Source organism: Herpailurus yagouaroundi, unplaced genomic scaffold, assembly GCF_014898765.1.
Source record: "Herpailurus yagouaroundi ecotype Mexico unplaced genomic scaffold, PumYag 166, whole genome shotgun sequence".
Taxonomy (NCBI): domain Eukaryota; kingdom Metazoa; phylum Chordata; class Mammalia; order Carnivora; family Felidae; genus Herpailurus; species Herpailurus yagouaroundi.
The window spans coordinates 16,814,374-16,837,032 of NW_024412407.1; the positions used below are offsets into that span (position 1 = coordinate 16,814,374).

At 40.0% G+C, this 22,659-nt stretch overlaps 2 protein-coding genes across 10 annotated transcripts in view; one reads left to right on the plus strand and one right to left on the minus strand.

Annotated features, from left to right (window-relative positions):
• The first annotated feature begins 363 nt into the window (after positions 1-363).
• On the plus strand, positions 364-21,552 carry YARS2 (tyrosyl-tRNA synthetase 2). The gene is made up of 5 exons (XM_040488462.1): positions 364-1,181; positions 1,979-2,146; positions 17,219-17,374; positions 17,676-17,846; positions 19,360-21,552. Exons 1-5 carry the CDS (start codon positions 403-405, stop codon positions 19,517-19,519), a joined length of 1,434 nt encoding a protein of 477 aa, XP_040344396.1. The 5' UTR covers positions 364-402; the 3' UTR covers positions 19,520-21,552.
• DNM1L (dynamin 1 like) overlaps positions 20,808-22,659 on the minus strand; it is a 49,307-nt gene continuing 47,455 nt past the window's right edge. For all 9 annotated transcript variants that reach the window (XM_040488460.1, XM_040488452.1, XM_040488458.1 and 6 more), the window contains one exon: positions 20,808-22,616. In XM_040488460.1, coding sequence (XP_040344394.1) covers positions 22,560-22,616 — 57 coding nt within the window. In that variant the 3' untranslated portion in view covers positions 20,808-22,559. The remainder of the gene's footprint in view (positions 22,617-22,659) is intronic.

Sequence of the window (22,659 nt, forward strand, 5' to 3'; positions counted from 1 at the left end):
TGAGCCAAGAATTCAAACCAATTTGCGCATCACAATTTCATGTTAAAATTTAAACAAACTCTGATGTTTGTAGAGCGCTTCGTAGGTGCCAAGGGCTTTAATTCTTAGTCCTCACAACAGCCCTTTGAAGTAGGAACTATTATCACAGGCACACCTGCGGCACGAATGAGGAAATTAAGTATTAGCGAAGTTACACTGCAAGCTAAGGAGAACCCCCGTTTACGTCGTCAGAACTCCAATGACTGCTGAGAAATCAAGCTCCGTAGCTAAGTGACCGGCTCGCCCCACCCGCGCATGCGCAGAAAAACACGGAAGCAATTTCCGTAGTAATAATGGGAGTCTGACACTGGGGGTGTGGCAAGGGCTCCAAAATCCCAGCATTCGCATCGTGCCGGTGTCAAGATGGCGGCCCCCATGTTCCGGTGCTTTTCCCGGGGCAGGTGGTTTGGGAGCCCAGGCACGTCAGGAGTCTTGTTCCTGGGACTGCGTGAGGCCCATTCGGGCGCTCAGGGGCTGCTGGCGGTGCAAAAGGCTCGAGGTCTGTTCAAGGAGTTCTTCCCCGAGAGGGGTACGAAGATAGAGCTCCCAGAGCTTTTCGACCGAGGAACGGGCAACTTTCCCCAGACCATCTACTGCGGTTTCGACCCCACGGCCGACTCGCTTCATGTGGGGCACCTGCTAGCTCTTCTGGGCCTGTTTCACTTCCAGCGAGCAGGCCACAACGTGATTGCGCTGGTGGGAGGTGCCACCGCGCGCCTGGGAGATCCGAGCGGCCGCACCAAGGAGCGCGAGGCCCTGGGCGCAGAACGCGTGCGAAGCAATGCGCGCGCCCTGCGCCAAGGCCTCCTGGCCATGGGTGCTAATCACCAGCAGCTCTTCGCGGATGGGCGGCCTTGGGGAAGCTTCACGGTACTGGATAATTCAGCCTGGTACCAGAAGCAGCACCTGGTGGACTTCCTATCCGCCGTAGGCGGCCACTTCCGCATGGGGACGCTCCTGAGCCGGTTGAGCGTCCAGACCCGACTCAAGAGTCCCGAGGGCATGAGCTTGGCCGAGTTTTTTTACCAGGTGCTCCAGGCTTATGATTTCTACTATCTGTTCCAACATTATGGATGCCGGGTCCAGCTGGGTGGATCTGATCAGTTGGGCAATATCATGTCCGGATACGAGTTTATCCACAAGTAAGCGCCTTTAGACCCAGGAGAAATCGTGTGACCAAATAATTTACACCCGAATATCCTACGATTCACTATTGGGATTGGGTAGTGACGCCCTTTTCAAGTCCTTTTTGGTTTTCTCCCCGTTAAGAGTCAGAAATGGTGTCGATGTGACAGGCTGATAATGAGAACTAACGGGCTGGATTAATGGTGTTAGGTATGGAACATATTCTAGAACTCTGCAGGAAATACACCACCAGCCAGGATTCTGTGTTACTGAATTGAGAAACTGCTTTCCTTTGTTTATACTTGAATGGGATTGTGCCTCGGTGAGTAGTTTCTGCTTTAGCTGCACCTTCCATGAAGCTAGTATTAGTTTTTGGTTGGCATCGCAAAAAAAATTGTTTTTCAACTCCAAATGTTTGGCAAATGATGTAGATTTTAATGACATTTTCTTAAGGGAGATGAACTCTGTAGTTCTAGCCTAGCCCATGTGCTACTCATTTTTAAAATCCCTTAAAGCATCCTTAGTGTCTCTACCTGACTCCTTACTCAGTTTTCTTTCCTTGTTTTCTTGGGCCTTTAAAGTTTTGAGGCCCTAGTTATACAGAAACTCCCCCAGAGTCACTGATTCCATTGTAGTTGAGAATGACAAATGCCAAAACAGTGAGTGCTCTGAAAACAAGGGACAAACATTCAGATTTAGAAGGTAAAGGAAGTTTTCTCAGAGCAAGAGACCAGAATGAAATCTGAAGAACGATTAGCAAAACCTACCAACACTTGTGACTGAAGCGCATAATGAAGTTTTCCTTTATGCTTAGGTTGACTGGAGAAGACGTGTTTGGAATCACTGTTCCTCTAATTACAAGTACAACAGGAGCAAAATTGGGAAAGTCTGCTGGTAATGCTGTGTGGCTAAACAGAGATAAGACCTCTCCATTTGAATTTTATCAATTCTTTGTCAGGCAGCAGGATGATTTGGTAGAAAGGTGAGTTCTTAATAGTGTGCTGAGAACAATTAAGTGTATTAAGCTCATGGTATAATTTTAGCCATTGAATCTTTGTGTGCCTTTTATAGTTTTTTGTGTTTTGTTTTCACTTAGATTCTACTTAAGACACAGAACATTGCAATTTTAACTGTTCTAAACAAGTTTTTTGTTAGTTAAAGCAGAGAACTACCGTGACTCCTGAAAAACTTAGAGTCAAGTTTTGATATACCTCTAGTAAGTACTTAGGATGTTATCAGTTGCATAGTCTGGTTTTTTCACTCCTTTTATGGTCAACTTGACTAAACCTTATTTTACACTTATCTCTAAAGTTTCTTTTCTTTACCATAACGTAGTACACACTTTGAAGATCCTTTTTTAAAAATGATTTTCTCGTTAATTCATTCACATTATCTTAAACCCTTCAAAGAATGTAATTGATGATAAAAATATACCTGCAACAAAGAAAAGGTGAATTTTACCAAAAAAGATTTTTCCAGACTGAAAAATGTTTTATAATGAACTACAATAATTAAGATTTTTTTTCCTTCAGGTTTGTTTTCAACATATTTGATGATACAGTTTAGAGTTTTGATGTGTCAAGAACTGACATCTTTTTAAATATTTCATTTTCTACTTGGCTCTGATGTATAAAAATAGAATTAATTTCTGTGTATTAACTGTGTGCCCAGCAACTCTGCTAAACTCTTATTAATTCTAATAATAATGTTTGGATTTTAAAGCACAAGCTTAAATGTAAGGGTAAGTGAGAGACAAATGGAAAAGATTAGAGAATCCAGATAGACTCCAGCATCTATGGTCACTTAATGTCTGTGGCGCTGCAGAACAGTGGGATAAGACCATCTTTTCTTTCTTTCTTTTTTTTTTTTTTTTAAATTTTTTAATGTTTATTTATTTTTGAGAGACAGACAGACAGCTATGAGCGGGGAAGGGGCAGAAGGAAAGGGAGACACAGAATCGGAAGCAGGCTCTAGGCTCTGAGCTGTCAGTACAGAACCCAAGGCGGGGCTCGAACTCATCAACGATGAGATCATGACCTGAGCCAAAAGTCAGACGCTTGACTGACTGAGCAACTCAGGTGCCCCAAGACTATATTTTCTTTTTTTTTTTTTTTTTAATTTTTTTTCTTTTTTCAACGTTTATTTATTTTTGGGACAGAGAGAGACAGAGCATGAATGGGGGAGGGGCAGAGAGAGAGGGAGACACAGAATCGGAAACAGGCTCCAGGCTCTGAGCCATCAGCCCAGAGCCTGACGCGGGGCTCGAACTCACGGACCGCGAGATCGTGACCTGGCTGAAGTCGGACGCTTAACCGACTGCGCCACCCAGGCGCCCCTATATTTTCAATATATATCACTTGGATAATTAGATGCCTTATTTGAGGAAAATGGTGAAACTTAACCTCACACTGTATACAAAAATCAATTCCAGGTGGATTGTCAACGTAATCTGTAACTAAAGCTAAATCATGTGTTCATAGCATAAATAGGAAAATCTCTTCATAACTGGGATAGAGAAAGATTCTTATGTGAGATACAAAGAAAAAGATTGGTAAATTAGACAATTAAAATTGAGATCTACAGTTCTCCAAAAGCCACCATTAAGAGTAGAATACCAGTTACATGTACTAGAAGTACTAGCTATTCTGACAGGTATAAGGTGGTCCCTCATTGTGGTCTTGATTTCCATTTCCCTTAGGATTAGTGATGTTGAGCATCTTGTTATATTGGACCATCGGTTTGTCTTTGGAAAAATGTCAGGTCCTCTGCTAATTTTTAAATTGGATTATTATTGGTGTTGACTTGTATGAGTTCTTTATATATCTTGGATCTTGTTGATCTATCGTTTGCAAGTGTCTTCTTCCAGTCAGTAAGTCATTTTGTTGATGGTTTCCTTCTCTGTGTGAAAGCTTTCTATTTTGGTGTAGTATCAATAGTTTATTTTTACTTTGTTTCCCTTGTCTGAGGAGACATATCTAGCAAAATGTCTAATTTCTAGAAAATGTCTAGAAAAAAAATGCTAAGGCCTATGTCAGATTACTGCCTATGTTTTCTTCTAGGAGTTTCATAGTTTCAGGTCTCAAATTTAGGTCTTTAATCCGTTTTGAGTTTATTTTTATGTATGTTGTAAGAAAGTGGTCCAGTTTCATACTTTTGCATGTAGCTGTCCAGTTTTCCTAGCACCATTTGTTGAAGAGACTTTATTTTCTCCATCGTATTGTCTTGCCTCCTAGTGTCATAGATTCACTGACCATATAAGTGTGGGTTTATTTCTGGGCTTTCTCTTCTCTTCTCTTGATCTGTGTGTCTATTTTTCTGCCAGTACTTCATTCTGTTTGATTACTCTGGCTTTGTAATGTATTTTGAAATCTGAAAGTGTGATACCTCCAGCTTTGTTATTCTTTCTCCTGATTATTTTGGTGATTCTGGGTCTTTTCTGGTTCCATACAAATTTGAGGATTATTTGTTCTAGTTCTGTTAAAAATGCTGTTGGCATTTTGAGAGGGATAGCATTGAATCTATAGTTTGCTTTGCGTAGGATGGACATTTTAATGATATGAATTCTTTCCATGACCATAGACTATCTTTCCATTGTTTGTGTGATACTCAGTTTCTTTCATCAGTGTTTTATAGTTTTCACAGTACAAGACTTTAACCTCCTTGGTTGAGCATGGTAGTCTTTTAAGTAATCTCTACACCCAGCGTGGGGCTTGAACCCACAACCCCAAGATGAAGAGTTGCATGCTTTAGGGCCACCTGGGTGGCTCAGTTGGTTAAGCATCCGACTTCAGCTCAGGTCATGATCTCGTGGTTCATAAGTTCAAGACCCACATTAGGCTCTGTGCTGACAGCTCAGAGCCTAAAGCCTGCTTCAGATTGTGTGTCTCCCTCTCTGTCCCTCCCACACTCACTCATTCATTCATTCATTCTCTCTCTCTCTCTCTCTCTCTCAAAAATAAATAAAAACAATTAAAGAGAGAGAGAGAGATGCATGGTCTACTGACTGAGCCAGCCAGCACCCCTAAGCTTGGTAGTCTCTTATAATCCTTTGTATTTCTGTGGTGTCATTCATATCTTTTCTCATTGCTGATTTTATGTATTTGAGTCCTCTTTTTTACTTGATGAATTTGGCAAAAGGTTTATCAGTTTTGTTTATCTTTTCAAAGAACCAGGTTTTGGTTTCACTTATCTTTTCATTTTTTTTTTTTTTAATTTTTTTTTTTTTAACGTTTATTTATTTTTGAGACAGAGAGAGACAGAGCACGAATGGGGGAGGGACAGAGAGAGAGGGAGACACAGAATCCGAAACAGGCTCCAGGCTCTGAGCCATCAGCACAGAGCCCGACGCGGTGCTGGAACTCACGGACCATGAGATCATGACCTGAGCCGAAGTCGGATGCTCAACCAACTGAGCCACCCAGGCGCCCCATCTTTTCATTTTTTTTAAGTCGCTTTTCATTTATTTGCTCTATCTTTATTATTTCTTTGCTTCTGCTAACTTTGGACTTTGTTCTTTTTCTAATTCCTTTGGTTGTAAACTTAGATTGATATTTTTCTGGTTTCTTGAGAGAGGTCTGTATTGCTCTTAGAACTGCTTTTGCTATGTCCCAGAGATTTTGGAACATCATGCTTCCATTATATTTGTTTCCAGGTATTTTTAAATTTCCTCTCTGATTTCTTTGTTGACACATTGGTTATTTAGTAACATGTTATTCAGCCTCCACGTGTTTGTTTTTTTTCACAATTTTTTTTTGTAATTGATTTCTAGTTTCACACCTAAAAGAGGTTTGATATGATTTCAGTTTTCATAAATTTATTGAGACTTGTTTTGTGGCTTAACATATGACCTATCATAGACAATGTTCCATGTGCACTTGAAAAGAATGTGTATTCTTTTTTTTTTTTAATGTTTATTTATTTTTGAGAAGAGTGAGACAGAGCATGAGCGGGGGAGGAGAGAGAAAGAGGGAGACACAGAATCTGAAACAGGCTCCAGGCTCTGAGCTGTCAGCACAGAGCCTGACACGGGGCTCGAACTCACAGACCGTGAGATCATCACCTGAGCCGAAGCCAGACGCTTAACTGACTGAGCCACCCAGGTGCCCCAAGAATGTGTATTCTTTTGTTGGGATGGGATATTCTGTGTATCTGTTAAGTCCATCTGGTCTGTTATGTTGTTCAGAACCACTGGTTCCTTGATTTTTCTGCCTGGATGACCTATCTTTGGATGTAAGTGGGGTGTTAAAGTCCCATTCTATTATCATATTATTGATTTCTCCCTTTTATGTCCATTAATATTTGCTTTACATACTTAGGTGCTACCATTTTTGGCACATAGAAACTTATGATTGTTCTATCTTTGTTGGATTGATCCCTTTATCATTATGTTAATGCTCTTTTCTCTTGTTATAGTCCTTGTTTTAAAGTCTATTTTGTCTGATATAAGTACTAACGCCGTGACTTTTTGTTTGTTTCCATTTTGATGGAATACTTGTCTCCATCTCTTCGTTTTCATTTTGTGTCTTTAGGTCAGAATGAGTGTCTCGTAGACAGCACGTAGATGTGTCTTGGGGTTTTTATCCATTCAGTCAGCCTGTGTTTTTTGATTGGAGCATATAGACCCTTAACATTTAAAGTAATTATTGATAGTTATATACTTAATTGCCATTTTGTTGTTTGATTGTTTTTGTAATTCTTCTTTCCCTTCCTTTCTTGCTCTCTTCCCTTGTGATTTCATAACTTTCTTTAGTGTTATGCTTGAGTTCTTTTTATTTTTTTCCGTATGTATTCTCTTTTCAAAGGTTTGTGGTTACCATGAGGTTCATATTTAACACCCTACATATATAGCAGTCTGTTTTAAGTTGATAGTCACTTAAGTTTGAACGCACTTACTATTATTTTTAATGTTTTAATTTTTTGAGAGAGAGCACAAGTAGGGGAGGAGCAGAGAGAGGGAGACACAGAATCCAAAGCAGGCTCCAGGTTCTGAGCTGTCAGCACAGAGCCCAATGTGGATCTCAAACCCACAAACACAAGATCATGACCTGAGCTGAACTTGGATGCTTCACTGAGCCAACCAGGTGCTCCTGAACATGTTTAGAAAGCATTACATTTTTATTCACCTCCTCCACATTTTATGTATTTGTATGTTTTTATTTTTTGTACTGCTTAACCAATTATTATAGATACAATTGATTTTACTGCTCTTGTCTTTGAACCTTCGCAATAGCTTTGTGATTGATCTGTTACCTTTACTATATATTTGCTTTCACCATTGAAATTGTCGTAATTATTCTAAGTTTTAGTTATGGCCTCTTCTTTCCCACTTACAAAAGTCCCTTGAACATTCTTGTAATGCTGGTTTAGTGGTGACAAATACCTTTAACTTTTGTTTATGTGGGGAATTCTTTACCCCTCCTTCAGTTCTGAATGATAACCTTGCTGGGTAGAGTATTCTTAGTTGTAGTTTATTTCCTTTCATCATTTTGAATATACTGTGTGCTCCCTCTGGAGCCTGCAGTTTCTGCTGAAAAATCAGTTGATAGCCTTCAGGGAGTTGCCTTGTACATCACTGTTTGCTTTTCTCTTCCCACTGTTAAGAATCTGTCCTTTTAGTTTTTGACATTTTAATTATCAATGTGTCTTGATATGGACTTCTTTGGGTTCATCTTATTTGGGGCTGTCTGTGTTTCCTGGATTCAGATGTCTGTTTCCTACCCCAGGTTAGGGAAATTTTCGGCTATTATGTCTTCAAATAAGTTTTCTCCCTTTCTCTCTGTTTTCTTTTTTTTTTTTTTTTTTTTTTGAACCCATATAATGTGAATGTTAGTATGCTTGTTGTGTCAGAGGTGTGTGTTCTCAATTAATCCTGTATTACTAGGAATTATAGCTTAATTGGGGAAATCTGAGCGTTGAGGTTTTGAAGGTAAATGGTGAGATACCATTCATTATAGGCTGACTTACATACCAACCAAATGTGACTATTGAATGAGGAGACTCCATCTCAGTATCTTTAATAACAGGTTATAAGCTTTTAATGACCTGTTTAAATTGGTATTAGGGGGTGTTTACCATCTTGCCCACAGGAGGAAGAGTCACTGGCATCCACGTGGTAAATTCCACCAGGAATGCCAAGAACTTGGGCCTGTTCAATGTTGCATGGCATTGTGTCAATGCATCCATGCCTATAGTAGGGAGGGAAAGGGCCAAGGAGGCCACCACCAGAAGGAGCCATTTGAAGTAAATGGCCCCTGTAGTTAGTTACATCTGAATGGATTTGTACACCTTTGATTGTTTTACTGGCAATTCTCTTTTAAGAATTTATAGAGAGATTGTCTGGAATAACAGTGACTTGGGCCTTGATGTCTAATCAGACATTTTTTTTTTAATTCTACCAAATATTTATTTTATATAATTTATTGTCAAATTGGTTTCCATACAACACCCAGTGCTCATCCCACCAGGTGCCCTCCTCAATGCCCATCACCCACTTCCCCCCCCTCACCCCACATCAACCCTCAGTTTGTTCTCAGTATTTAAGAGCCTCTTATGGTGTGCCTCCTTCCCTCTATGTAACTTTTTTCCCCCTTCCCCCGTCTTCTGTTATGTTTCTCAAGATCGACTTATGAGTGAAAACATACGGTGTCTGTCTTTCTCTGCCTGACTTATTTCACTTAGCATAACACTCTCCAGTTCCATCCACGTTGCTACAAATGGCCAGATTTCATTCTTTCTCATTGCCAAGTAGTATTCCATTGTATATATAAACCACATCTTTTTTATCCATTCGTCAGTTGATGGACATTTAGGCTCTTTCCATAATTTGGCTATTGTTGAAAGTGGTGCTGTAAACATTGGGGTACATGTGCCCCTATGAATCAGCAGTCCTGTATCCATTGGGTAAATTCCTAGCAGTGCTATTGCTGGGATTGGGCAGTTCTATTTTTAATTTTTTGAGGAACCTCCACACTGTTTTCCAGAGCAGCTGCACCAGTTTGCATTCCCACCAAAGTGCAAGAGGGTTCCCGTTTCTCCACATCCTCTCCAGCATCTATAGTCTCCTGATTTGTCTATTTTAGCCACTCTGACCAGCGTGAGGTGGAATCTCAGTGTAGTTTTGATTTGTATTTCCCTGATGAGCAGTGACATTGAACATCTTTTCATGTGCCTGTTGGCCATCTGGATGTCTTCTTTAGAGAAGTGTCTATTTATATCTTCTGCCCGTTTCTTCACTGGATTATTTGTTTTTCGGGTGTGGAGTTTGGTGAGTTCTTTATAGATTTTGGATACTAGCCCTTTGTCCGATATGTCATTTGCAAATATCTTTTCCCATTCTGTCAGTTGCCTTTTAGTTCTGTTGATTGTTTCCTTTGCAGTGCAGAAGCTTTTTATCTTGATGAGGTCCCAATAGTTCATTTTTGCTTTTAATTCCCTTGCCTTTGGAGATGTACCAAGTAAGAAATTGTTCCGGCAGAGGTCAGAGAGGTTTTTTTCTGTTTTCTCCTCTAGGGTTTTGATGCTTTCCTGTCTCACATTCAGGTCCTTCATCCATTTTGAGTTTATTTTTGTGAATGGTGTAAGAAGGTGGTCTAGTTTCATTCTTCTGCATATTGCTGTCCAGTTCTCCCAGCACCATTTGTTAAAGAGACTCTCTTTTTTTCCATTGGATATTCTTTCCTGCTTTGTCAAAGATTAGTTGGCCGTACATTTGTGGGTCCAAATCTGGAGTCTCTATTCCATTGGTCTATGTGTTTGTTTTTGTGCCAATACCATACTGTCTTGATGATTACAGCTTGTAGTAGAGGCTAAGTCTGGGATTGTGATGCTTCCCGCTTTGGTTTTCTTCTTCAAAATTACTTTGGCTATCAGGGTCTTTTGTGGTTCCATACAGACTTTAGGATTGCTTGTTCTAGCTTCGAGAAGAATGCTGGTGCAATTTTGATTGGGATTGCATTGAATGTGTAGATTGCTTTGGGTAGTATTGACATTTTGACAATATTTATTCTTGCAACGCATGAGCACGGAATGTTTTTCCATTTCTTTGTGTCTTCTTCAATTTCCTTCATAAGTTTTCTATAGTTTTCAGTATACAGATCTTTTACGTCTTTGGTTAGGTTTATTCCGAGGTATTTTATGCTTCTTGGTGCAGTTGTGAATGGGATCAGTTTCTTTATTTGTCTTTCTGTTGCTTCATTATTGGTGTATAAAAATGCAACTGATTTTGGGGCGCCTGGGTGGCGCAGTCGGTTAAGCGTCCGACTTCAGCCAGGTCACGATCTCACGGTCCGTGGGTTCGAGCCCCGCGTCAGGCTCTGGGCTGATGGCTCGGAGCCTGGAGCCTGTTTCCGATTCTGTGTCTCCCTCTCTCTCTGCCCCTCCCCGGTTCATGCTCTGTCTCTCTCTGTCCCAAAAATAAATAAACGTTGAAAAAAAAAAATTAAAAAAAAAAATGCAACTGATTTCTGTACATTAATGTTGTATCGTGCAATTTTGCTGAATTCATGTATCAGTTCTAGCGAACTTTTGGTGGTCTGTCGGGCTTTCCATGTAGAATGTCATGTGATCTGCAAAAAGTGAAAGCTTGACTTCATCTTTGCCAATTTTGATGCCTTTGATTTCCTTTTGTTGTCTGATTGCTGATGCTAGAACTTCCAACACTTGTGAAACAACAGCAGTGAGAGTGGACATCCCTGTCGTGTTCCTGATCTCACAGGGAAAGCTCTCAGTTTTTCCCATTGAGGATGGTATTAGCTGTGGGCTTTTCATAAATGGCTTTTATGATGTTAAATATGTTCCTTCTATCCCGACTTTCTCTAGGGTTCTTATTAAGAAAGGATGCTGAATTTTGTTAAAGGCTTTTTCTGCATCGATGGACAGGATCTTAGGGTTCTTTTCTTTTATTAATGTGATGTATCACATTGATTGATTTGCAAATATTGAACCAGCCCTGCAGCCCAGAAATGAATCCCACCTGATCATGGTGAATGATTCTTTTTATATGCTTTTGAATTCGATTTGCCAGTATCTTGTTGAGAATTTTTGCATCCATATTCATCAGGGATATTGGCCTGTAGTTCTCTTTTTTTGCTGGGTCTCTGGTTTAGGAATCAAAGTGATGCTGGCTTCATAGAATGAGTCTGGAAGTTTTCCTTCCCTTTCTATTTTTTGGAACAGCTTGAGAAGGATAGGTATTAACTCTGCTTTAAATGTCTGGTGGAATTCTCCAGGGAAGCCGTCTGGTCCTGGACTTGTATTTGTTGGGAGATTTTTGATAACTGATTGAATTTCTTCACTGGTTATGGGTCTGTTCAAATTTTCTGTTTCTTCCTGTTTGAGTTTTGGAAGTCTCTGGGTGCTTAGGGTCTTTGTTCATTTCTTCCAGGTTGTCCAGTTTGTTGGCATATAATTTTTCATAGTATTCCCTGATAATTGCTTGTATTTCTGAGGGATTGGTTGTAATAATTCCATTTTCATTTGTGATTTTATCTATGTGGGTACTCTCTGTTTTCTTTTTGAGAAGCATGGCTAGAGGTTCATCAATTTTATTTTTTCAAAAAACCAACTCTTGGTTTCATTGATCTGCTCTGTTTTTTTAGATTCTAAATTGTTTATTTATACTCTGATCTTTATTATTTCTCTTCTTCTGCTGGGTTTGGGGTGTCTTTGCTGTTTTGCTTCTAGTTCCTTTAGGTGTGCTGTTAGATTCTGTATTTGAGATTTTTCTGGTTTCTTGAGGTAGGCCTGGATTGCAATGTATTTTCCTCTCAGTACTGCCTTTGCTGCATCCAAAAGGGTTTGGATTGTTGTATTTTCATTTTCATTTGTTTCCATATATCTTTTAATTTCTTTAATTGCCTGGTTGACCCTTTCATTCTTTAGTAGGATGCTCTTTAACCTCCATGTTTTTGGAGGTTTTCCAGACTTTTTCCTGTGATTGATTTCAAGTTTCATAGCATTGTGATCTGAAAGTGTGCATGGTATGATCTCAGTTCTTTTATACTTATTAAGGGCTGTTTTGTGACTCAGTATGTGATCTGCCTTGGAGAATGTTCCATGTGCACTAGAGAAAAAAGTATATTCTGTTGCTTTGGGATGCACAGTTCTAAATATATCTGTCAAGTCCATCTGATCCAATGTATCATTCAGGGCCCTTGTTTCTTTATTGATTCTCTGTCTAGATGATCTGTCCATTGTTGTAAGTGGAGTATTAAAGTCTCCTGCAATTACCACATTCTTATCAATAAGGTTGCTTATGTTTGTGATTGTTTTATATATTTGGGGACTCCCGTATTCGGTGCATAGACATTTATAATTGTTAGCTCTTCCTGATGGATAGACCCTGTAATTATTATATAATGCCCTTCTTCATCTCTTGTTACAGCCTTTAATTTAAAGTCTAGTTTGTCTGATATAAGTATGGCTACTCCAGCTTTCTTTTGACTTCCAGTAGCATGATAGATAGTTCTCCATCCCCTCACTTTCAATCTGAAGGTATCCTCAGGTCTAAAATGAGTCTCTTGTAGACAGCAAATACATGGGTCTTGTTTTTTTTTTATCCATTCTGATACCCTATGTCTTTTTGTTGGAGCATTTAGTCCATTTATATTCAGTGTTATTATTGAAAGATACAGGTTTAGAGTCATTGTGATGTCTGTAGGTTTCATGCTTGTAGTGATGTCTTTGGTACTTTGTGATTCTTGCAACATTTCATTCACAGAGTCCCCCTTAGGGACATTTTCATTGACCCAGGGGACTACCAGAGTGGTATAGGGGCCACTGTCTCTGGGAGGTGGGATGATGAGTCCTGGGGAGCCACCAACTCCCTGTGGTAGAGGCTTAGGTGGCTGCCAGCCCTGGGTTTTAGAGAAGAGGTCAGAGGCAGTTGCAGAGACTGGGTTCAAGTCAGGATGGATGGCAGCTGAGTGGCAAGAGGGTGAATGGCCGAAGGGGGCTATAGATGGGAAAATGTTAGTGTTAGGATCTAGAGTTTAGAGACTGGCTGTCTAGATACTAAGTGGCCAGGAACACTGAGATTTTGTAACTCCCAGAAGAGGTTAACCTGTGTGTTTTCATAAAGGGCAAAATTAAGTTGAGGATTTATTGGAGTTGGGAGCCCTTTTTGTTGAGGGAAATTTGTTCAAGGGGGCAGCGGGGGTAGAAGGGCATAGATCTGAAGTGTCCAGGTACCTGGATAGTAACCTCCTCCATGTCTAGCAACCATGCCCGTGCCCCCCAGTGCCTTTCACATGGTTTCAGCAGTCCCATTAAAATTAGTAGCACTGCCCTGTAGTTAGGGGGAGCGCCTTACAGAGTAATACTCTGGACTCGGGGTCACTTGAGGCCTTGTCAGGTTTAGAAATGAAGAGGGTGTCATTCGGGTCATATGGTCATTGAAATGATAAACATACGGGACCATGCCAACTTTGCTACAGGAGACAGGCCTAGTCTAATGTTTCCCATTCACTGTGAGCCTTAGCTTTAGTGATTTCTGTCAGGAACGGATGAGCACAGCACCAGGCAGTAAATATCCAGGGTGGGGGGGTAGGTACAAATATCAGTGGCTGTGGGGGCTCCATCTTCCTTTACCCATCCTCATCCTCATCAGTGGCCTCAACAACCAGGTCAGCTTTTCCTTTGGTACCAGGGGCACTCCCTGAGACATTTTGCTTTGTTCTATCCCATTTGGGGAGGAAAGCCTAGGGGGCTCAGGATGTGGTATCTCAAAGGAAACAGACATGTAGCTGGACTGTTCTCTGAGAAGATTATAGATTTTAGGGTCTTCAGAGAGACTGGCCTGTTGTGCAGTTCAGCCATGAGTAACAGTTTTCAATCACAGGCCACAAACCTGTAATAGCCAGTTAGCTCCCTTCTATCCTTCCTGCTGCACAAAATCTTTAAGGTTAGAATTTCAGTTAAGGCATAATTTCTGATGCCTTAATTGTTACTTTCTGATTTTCTTCATTACGTTGATCTTAACGTGTTGTTACCAGAAAAAGTTTCTGGAAAATGTCCGTGAGCCCACTTCATAAGTGGCTGCATTCCTTTCCAGGGTGTCCCAGTTGCCCTCCCCAGGATTGGCATCTGCCTCCACTAGCGCAGTGTACACGGGACCTTTGGGAAAGCCCTGGCTTTCCTATTGGTGCAAATAGCAGAGCCTTGGCATGTTGGTACCTAGTGGCACTAAGCAATGCCCAGGAAGCTTTCATCTCTGTTAAATAAATTTTGCATTTATTTGGAGCTGATGTACCCCCTCTGGGGTCTTAAGAGGCACTGGCATAAGATGTTCAGGACATTTGTGTTTGTCTATTAATTGTTTAGCAACATCACACCGGAGACTGGACTTATGATATCCCATGGGGTTAGGGAGACAAAGTGATGGTGAGTGTAGTGGCCATGTGGGGACAGCAAGCCTCAGTGAATGTCTCCTTTCATGGTGCCATTGGTTTCCTGTTACAAGGCTGTTCTGTGTATCTGGGTTAGGGCACATAGTCCCACTGTGACCCACCACTCAGTGGTCACTAGGGGAGTTCTCACTCCTCCTTATCTACTGGAGTACCCTTTCCTCGGTACCATTAGCCCAAAGCCTCATCTTGGGCAGCAATCTCAGCCTTGGGATTCACTCTGCCTTCACTAGCTGTCCTTGGCGCAAGGCAGGGAGGACCCTCATGTACATTATTAGTCAGTAAAGGCCTTTATAATTAGTGGTCTTATCATCTCATTAGTCCATATAGCCTAAATCACATTGCACTGGAGAGTGAATTATTATGGTAGCAGTGACAGGAAACACACAGCAGAGGCAATATGCAGAAGCACGGAAGAGTGCAGTAGACCTCCAGCAAGTGGTGCTGCCTTCCCAAATGGTGTTACCATCTGGGTTAGCCAGTCACAGTTAGTTAGGTGGTTGAAGCTGGGGGTGGTTCATGGGTGGCTCAGTCTGTTGGGCTCCAACTCTTGATTTCGGCTCACGTCAGGATCTCATGGTTTGTGAGTTCAAGCCCTCATTAAGGTCTACGCTGATGATGCAGAGACTGCTTGGGATTCTGCCTCCGTATCTCTCTGCCCCTCCCCTGCTTGCTCGTTCTCTCTCTCTTTCTCAAAACAAATAAAAATAAACTTTGAAGGAAAAAAAAAGATAGTTGAAGCTAAACGCGTTCCCGTAGGTTAACTACAAGTGCTATCATCACACAGTCCCCTTGACTGTACCATCTACCAATTGTTTGGCTCTCAGACTATTGATAGTGGTGCCAGCGGTTAGAAATGCCTGGGGACACTCACCTGGGCTGACTACTTGTGGCTGCGCTTAGAGATGGTTCCCTGAGCCGAGTGCCTCTTGTGAGTTCGTCTTGTGGCTAGACTTGCCTTAAGGGTTCTTACGGTTGCAGGATGCACCTCAGCCACAACCATCAGAGAACTTCGAAAAACAAGATTTATGACTCAGAAGTTCTGGAGGGTCCGTGGCATTCTGGGGTCTCAGATAGGGAGAGAGAGAGAGGAACAGAGTGTGGTCCAGGGGCTCTGCATTATTGGGATGAAGGGTGAAGTGCCTAAGGACTTTGTGAGTTCATTCTTTACTGGCAAATTTAAAACAGCAGAAATTAGGAAGTGGGAAGGGAGAAACAGCATCACTCAAGCAGCCAGTTATCTAGGTTACCCAGAGCTTTCTAAAAGAGGAGCTTCATGCGTGTCAGTAGTCTGGTGCTTTGTCTAGTTGACTTGCTGCTAGCTGTGGCATGCAGCTGGCAGTATGTTTATTTGAGGTGGGGGGCTTTGAAATGCATGCCTTGGCTGTCAGAGGGTTAATGTCAGGTACCGATGCTACACTTACAGAACTACTTAAGAAAAATACGTGTCTCTGCTTATTAAACCCGTATTTGTACATAACCTGTGACCCAGCAGTTCCTCTCCTGGGTATGTCCCCAAAAGAAATCAGTGCACACAGGCACCAAGAGAAATATATGGGAATATTCATAGCAGCATTATCAGTAATTGTCCAAGAGTAGAAACAACACAGAATAAATAAATATATCGTGGAAACGGTCACAGCACAGAATGCTGTACGTGACAGCTATTCACCCAACAACATGGATGAGCCTCTTACTGAACATAATCTGCAGAAAAGCCAAACACAAAAATGTATTCTGTATGATTCCGTTTATATAAAGCCTGAAAACAGGCAAAACAAAGTGAAGCTGTTTACGGAGGGGTACTGAAATGGTAAAAGTATAAAGAAAAATAAGTGATGATTTTGAAAGGCGAAGGAGTGGTTAATTTGGAGAGGAAGAGGATGTGATAAATTTGGGCTTCGGTGGGTGGAGGCAATGATGTATTTCTAGACAGGTGATGGTAGATGTTTGCTTTCTGATTCATTAAACTATGTGATTTGCATAGTTTTCTATGTCTTTCTATGTGTTTTATTTTAAAAAGAGGATACACAAAATAGTATGTCAGGAAGTTACAAATTTTTTATTTATGGGCACATATACATAAAAGTACTAAAACATCCCTAGGGAGGATGGGCACAAATTTAGATTAGCTTCTCTCTGTGGGCGAGGAGGGGAATATGGTAGTGCTGGGATCTAGAGCTGTGCTTTTCTTTTTCAAAAAGAAAGGTCTGGAAACAAAGATGGCAAAATAGTAACATCCTCAGTGTGGGTGGTATGTGCATGGGTGTCTTTTTTGGGTACTTTTCTTCATGTTTATTTTTCATAATTAAAAATAAATTTAAAGGGGCACCTGGGTGGTTCAGTTGGTTAAGCATCTGTGTCCTCACTTCGGCTCAGGTCACGATCTCAAGGTCATGGGATCGAGCCCCGCGTTGGGTTCTGTGCTGACGGTGCGGAGCCTGTTGGAATTCTCTCTACCTCCCTCTCCCACCTGCTTCTCTCTCTCTCACTTGATCTTAGCCAAAAGGCCGAGAAGCTATGCTTCTCTCTCTCAATGAATGAATGAATGAATTTAAAAGTAGGCAGGATGATTTTTAAAGGGTAAGGGAGTTAGAGATAAAAATTAGATATGTTATTTATATATACCTAACACTGTATTTTTTGCCCCAAAGGTACCTGAAGCTCTTCACTTTTCTGCCCCTTCCAGAGATTGACCACATAATGCAGCTGCATGAGAAAGAGCCAGAAAAGCGGGGTCCTCAAAAACGACTTGCTGCAGAAGTTACAAAGCTTGTTCATGGACAAGAAGGGCTGGCTTCTGCTAAAAGGTGGCCTTTTAGAATAACTAAAAGTGGATAAAGTTAATGTAATTAGTAGACTTGAGAAAATTCATTAGGTTTGTTATTTACCACTAACAAGAATTGTCAGTGGTTGACCTAAGTACTGTAGAATAGCTTCTGTTGGAAAGAAAGATCACCTTGAATTAAGTGTAAATTATGTAAGATAAACGTTGCTGTTTCAAAACCTTTCAGTGTGGAACATAATGGGCACTCCATAATTGGTTACTGGGTACTAGCCCATGTGTCTGGATAGGCGCTCACGTGATGTGGTTCTCAATGTGTATTTCAGGTGTACTCAAGCCCTTTACCATAGTAGCATAGACGCACTGGAGGTCATGTCTGACCAAGAGCTAAAAGAGCTGTTTAAAGAAGCTTCGTTTTCTGAACTAGTTCTTGACCCAGGAACAAGTGTCCTAGATACATGCCGCAAAGCAAATGCCATTCCAGATGGTCCCCGAGGGTAAGATTATTTAACTTTTAGATCCACAGTTAATTCGGCAGTAAATGTTACAGTTCACAGCATGTGTTTCCAGAAGGTGTTTTCCTGATAATGCTTCAATGGGGGTCTCATTTCTGGCAGAAGTTAATCCCAGAATAAAGTGAAAACTGAGTACTTATTGTCGAAAATCCTTTAAATTTTCTATAAAATCTGGTACTACTATATCGTCTCTCCTTAAGTCTAACTCACTTTCTCCTCAGCATGGAAAGGACTCTGTTTAAGGGACCAGTTACTGAACTTTTCTAGTGGTTTATTTACTGATACTGGAAATTGTACCACTAAAGATGACACCGTATCTGATTCTGACAGAGTTCTTAAGTAACACTGACATTCGTTTACATTGTAGAAGCTGAGTAAGATTGGCTTGTACATTTAAACAAAATGTAGAAATTGATCTGTAAACTGTAGCAAATAGCCCAAAATAACACTTCCTAAGAGAAAGAAATTTGTCCTTAAACAGAAGATGTTTTACTGTAATTTTAAAAAACCATGGGTTGTAGCATTTTTTTTCATTTGGTAACACGTTAAGAGAAAATGAACATTTGCCTTTCACCAGGACTTCCAAGGCCTTTCATACTCTAGACCTCTTTTCTTCTCAGAGTTCACTGCTTTCTAGCTACTCCCCATGTTTCCTCACCGTTTGTGAAATTTACTGTTACTCTCCAGTTTACATGTCTCTTCTTTCAGGAAAATTTCCAACCCCCATGCACCCAGTGTGCTCCTAGAGCAACCTTTCCTGGGGCTTTATAGCATTTAATCACTGTAATTATTTATTTGTCTGGATTACCCCACTAGTTTTCAGTAGTAAAGGCTCTATGAATGTTTATTGAATGAACTGGGCCATAAATAATGTGAGTAAAACCTATTTACATATGCCATCAAAAAATTGTTGCTAAACTGGAATTAGATAAGCTACTGATTTTCCATTTCTGAAATCAGCCCATTTCACTTTTCTAAAAAAGTTCTGCTTTTTAACATTTTAACAAAATGTGCTATTATTTGCATAGTCTCAGAATAGAATTTCCAAGGTTCTTCCAGTCTCATAAGCAAGTTTTGTAAAGGTTTTTGTAATAGCATATATAGTTGTGACGTGTAGCTCATGGAAGCTCATTAAAAGCAGCATTGCCCTTTTTCTGTCGGGAGGCTTCTTTTCTGTAAACCCCTACTCAAAGTGTGGGGAGGGGGGGAATTGGCTTGAGAAAGTGATTCTGTTACTCATTTTTAAATCACTACCAACTGAATAGTTCTATATAGAGCTGTGGGATATCCCAGCTTTTTCTCTACTAAGTAAGAAACTGTGCCTTAAATCTCCTTTAGAAGAGCATTTAAGGGGGGCAGATATCTAGAGTGAACATAAAGGTAACAATTCAGTGCTAAGTGGTTTTAGTTGGACAGCCTCTGAAATATAAATGAAATATCATTGGGAGAGGTGAGTGGTGATGGATTTATCTAATTAAAACACTGTTATTTTTAGGTATCGGATGATAACAGAAGGTGGAGTCAGTATAAATCACAGACAAGTAACAAATCCTGAGAGTGTTTTAGTCGTTGGACAACATATTCTTAAGAATGGACTTTCATTACTTAAAATAGGAAAAAGGAATTTCTACATTATAAAATGGCTTCAGCTATGATGAAAAATCCTTCTGGTGGTTCAGACGTATCCATCTCATTCTCAAGATGTACCAAAGGTTGGCTCCAGAACTTATACTTTCGTTCACACAAGCCAAACAACAGAGAATGGAGTATACTTTAGGCCTCAGAGTGTGAGTAATTTCATTATTTATATAGGTTGATTAATGTGTAATGATGGGGTATTTTGTTTCCTGATCTGCAGGTGTTAAGGACTATCATAGAAAACCATAATTGCCGAAGATAATCTCTTTTAAAAATCCTATTTCTTGAAATAACTATTGTATCCTTCTTGCGCTCTTTTTAGAGATGAGGAAGAACAGTGAAAAAGAGGGCAGAATAAGGACTCTTGGATACTTTTATATCCAAGTGTCTATCTTCCTGACCTTTATAACACCAGCAGCATCCACAGTGGTCACATTAGAGATGTGAAATACGGTATTGGAAACTGTAGATTTCTGAATTTTTTGCCATTTAGGAAGCAAATACAGTTCTCCTTAAGAAAAGTATTACACAAAGCCCTAGTTGGGAGTAGAAATTACAGTAGAAAGTTTCTTTTCAAAGAACAAAAACCAGTACTTTTGAGAAAGTTTCCAGTTCAGTTTTCCAGTCTCTTACCTGTGTTTCAGTATAAATTTACTCACAGCCTTGTTTTGCCAGATTACTAAGGTAGCAATATTTTATAAATTTGGAAACTTAAGTTTCAGCTTCTGTCCCCAAGCAGATTACAACTTGAGATAAACTGAAAAGTAACTAGAGAGAAAATAGCGGCAAATATAGTATCAAATACCCCATCATATGAGAATATCAAAGTAATTCTTCTGCTAAGGGAAGTCTTCAGGTCACACTTAAAGGATTTAGAACAAGACCTAGTTAAGCTGTACATACATTAGGCAAGGCAATTCTCAGAACTGTTTCTACATGTGAAAAATCAAGGTAGTTATCATCCCTATTTCCCTGAAGACCAAGTGAAACGTAAATACAAATGGTTCACAATCCGGTTCCTTCTTGAAAACCTTACAGGCAGCAAAGCATGGCTTTAGTGTTCAAATTCTAGCCATTTACTACCTGGGATACTTGAAACAAATCACTAGCCTGATATGTAAAAATGGAGATGTAATCGTAGCTTTGTGAATTGTGAGATTGCATAGGAAAAAAGTTATAAAACTTTTCATATAGCATAAGCTGTCTTATGTTCCAATTAGATTTATATGTTAAAAAGCTAGTAGATCTAAATTTTTCCCTGGGAGCAAAGTTAGGAAGAATTGACTTATTGACAAAACTTGAATGTCATTTCGTACCAGCAATTTTATTTACATAGCAAGAACATACAGGCGTCCGTGGTAAATGTCAGAGATCATCGCCACATTTCAGAGCTTCACTCAGTTTGAGCCAATAAATGAAGGGTTTCTGAAACTTGACATACCTTTCTTGCCTCTGCTTTTCTTGTACAAGGTGTGTAGTGCCAGCAAGTACATTACCATCACCTCAGTTTTAAAGGTAACGTTTTCAATTTGAAATTATGTTTGATATGCTGGGGAATGGTACACTGTAAGTTTCTCCCCCCTTACAAACTCAAGACTGGGATGGTAGTCATCTGATGTATCTGAAGTGAGTAAATCAGGGATGGCTGTACTGATATTGAATAATGGCAGAGTGATTTTAAAGTGTGTGCTAATGAACATTTAGGTAGTATGTATTCTATCAAGAAGGTACTATGAACAGATTCAAAGTAGTACCATTAAGATTGAATCTGGTTTTTTATGTTTGAGATCAGTTGCTGAGCCCGTTGTTTGCTAGTACGTGAGTACCATAAGCTCACGTTACCAACACGTTGTTCCTGCCAGTAGTCCTTCATAACTGTTGTAACAGAAATGTTAACATGTTCAGTAAATTCTGTATTGCTGATATGATCTTTTAGAGATGGAGCTAGATGCCTTAAGGATTTTGACCCATATCTTAAAATTTATTATGTAATTCATACCAAGAATCACCTGGGGAATTTTAATAAAATGTGAGTATGTTCTAAACCTCATCCCAAAACTCTGAATGTATTTTAGTAGTAAAAAGCCTTTAGGTGTGTCTGTCCAGATGTTTTTCTTTAAATAATAAGGCTCCATCAGTATCTTCCTATCTGTTGTAATCTAATGTATCGTTGGTGTGAAGCAAAAGTAACTGTTACCAACTAATAGAGACGTATACTTCGATGACCAGCACAGTATTTGGTTTTAAGTCTCACCTCCAAGTGAATCTTAGAGCATGAGTGACCTAATTTAAAGATGTATTGGAATTACTATTATATTTGAAAATCAAGTCTAGATGGTTGTTTTTAATGCAGGAAAGTAGAATTCATGCTTGCAGGTTTAAGAAAGAATCAAAGATAATTTAGATGTTTAATGCACTAGGGCAGCGTGGACCCGGAAGTGGAAGGGCTGCAATAGCTACACCTCATGCACATCACCGTCAGTGTTACAGATCTTCTTGTGCCTTCAGCTTTCTTACTAACACATCAGAGGTTGCAGAGAAGCTCAATAAAAGTAGATCTCGAAGGATAGGTGGACTACAGTGACTGTGAGTAACTTGTCAACTCACACCTTTCAAAGCCAGACCAGTTTATAGTGTGCATGCATTATAGTTGTATGAAATGTTGTCTTCGTGCGTTCTTCTCCAAGGACTATGGCAGCAGCTTTAAGACTGCTCACAGGTTACACAGGTCATCTTATCCACAGGCAAACTGCTTGTACGACTAGAACATGAACAGTTCTTTTTAAGTTCAAATGAAACTGTCACAAGAAAGACTTGATGTATTTTATGTGTACTTTATATGTACGGGGCAACTTTAGAAACAGCCATTTATTATTTGGATTAAATGTATGATTTGTTCTGTGATACAGAGTACGATTTTCAGTTTATAGCCAGTCTCTTCACATGAGCAGATTCATACCATTGCAATACACAGGAGTTCATAAATAAAATTCTACTCAAGTAGGCAGTAACTAGCAAATTTCGAGTCAACAAAGTCTCAGTGTTATATAGTTCTCTTCACCAAAGATGAGTCTCTCGGATTTCAGCAATTATTTGACTGGCTCCTTGTAATGCCTACATTAAAAAAGATAAAAAAAATTATAGATGCTTATTGAGT

Coding starts and splice junctions, on each gene's coding strand:
- YARS2 (XM_040488462.1), top strand. CDS start 403: ATGGCGGCCCCCATGTTCCGGTGCTTTTCCCGGGGCAGGTGGTTTGGG. Junction 2,147..17,218: donor CAGGATGATTTGGTAGAAAG/GTGAGTTCTTAA, acceptor TTTGCCCCAAAG/GTACCTGAAGCTCTTCACTT. Junction 17,847..19,359: donor ATTCCAGATGGTCCCCGAGG/GTAAGATTATTT, acceptor TGTTATTTTTAG/GTATCGGATGATAACAGAAG.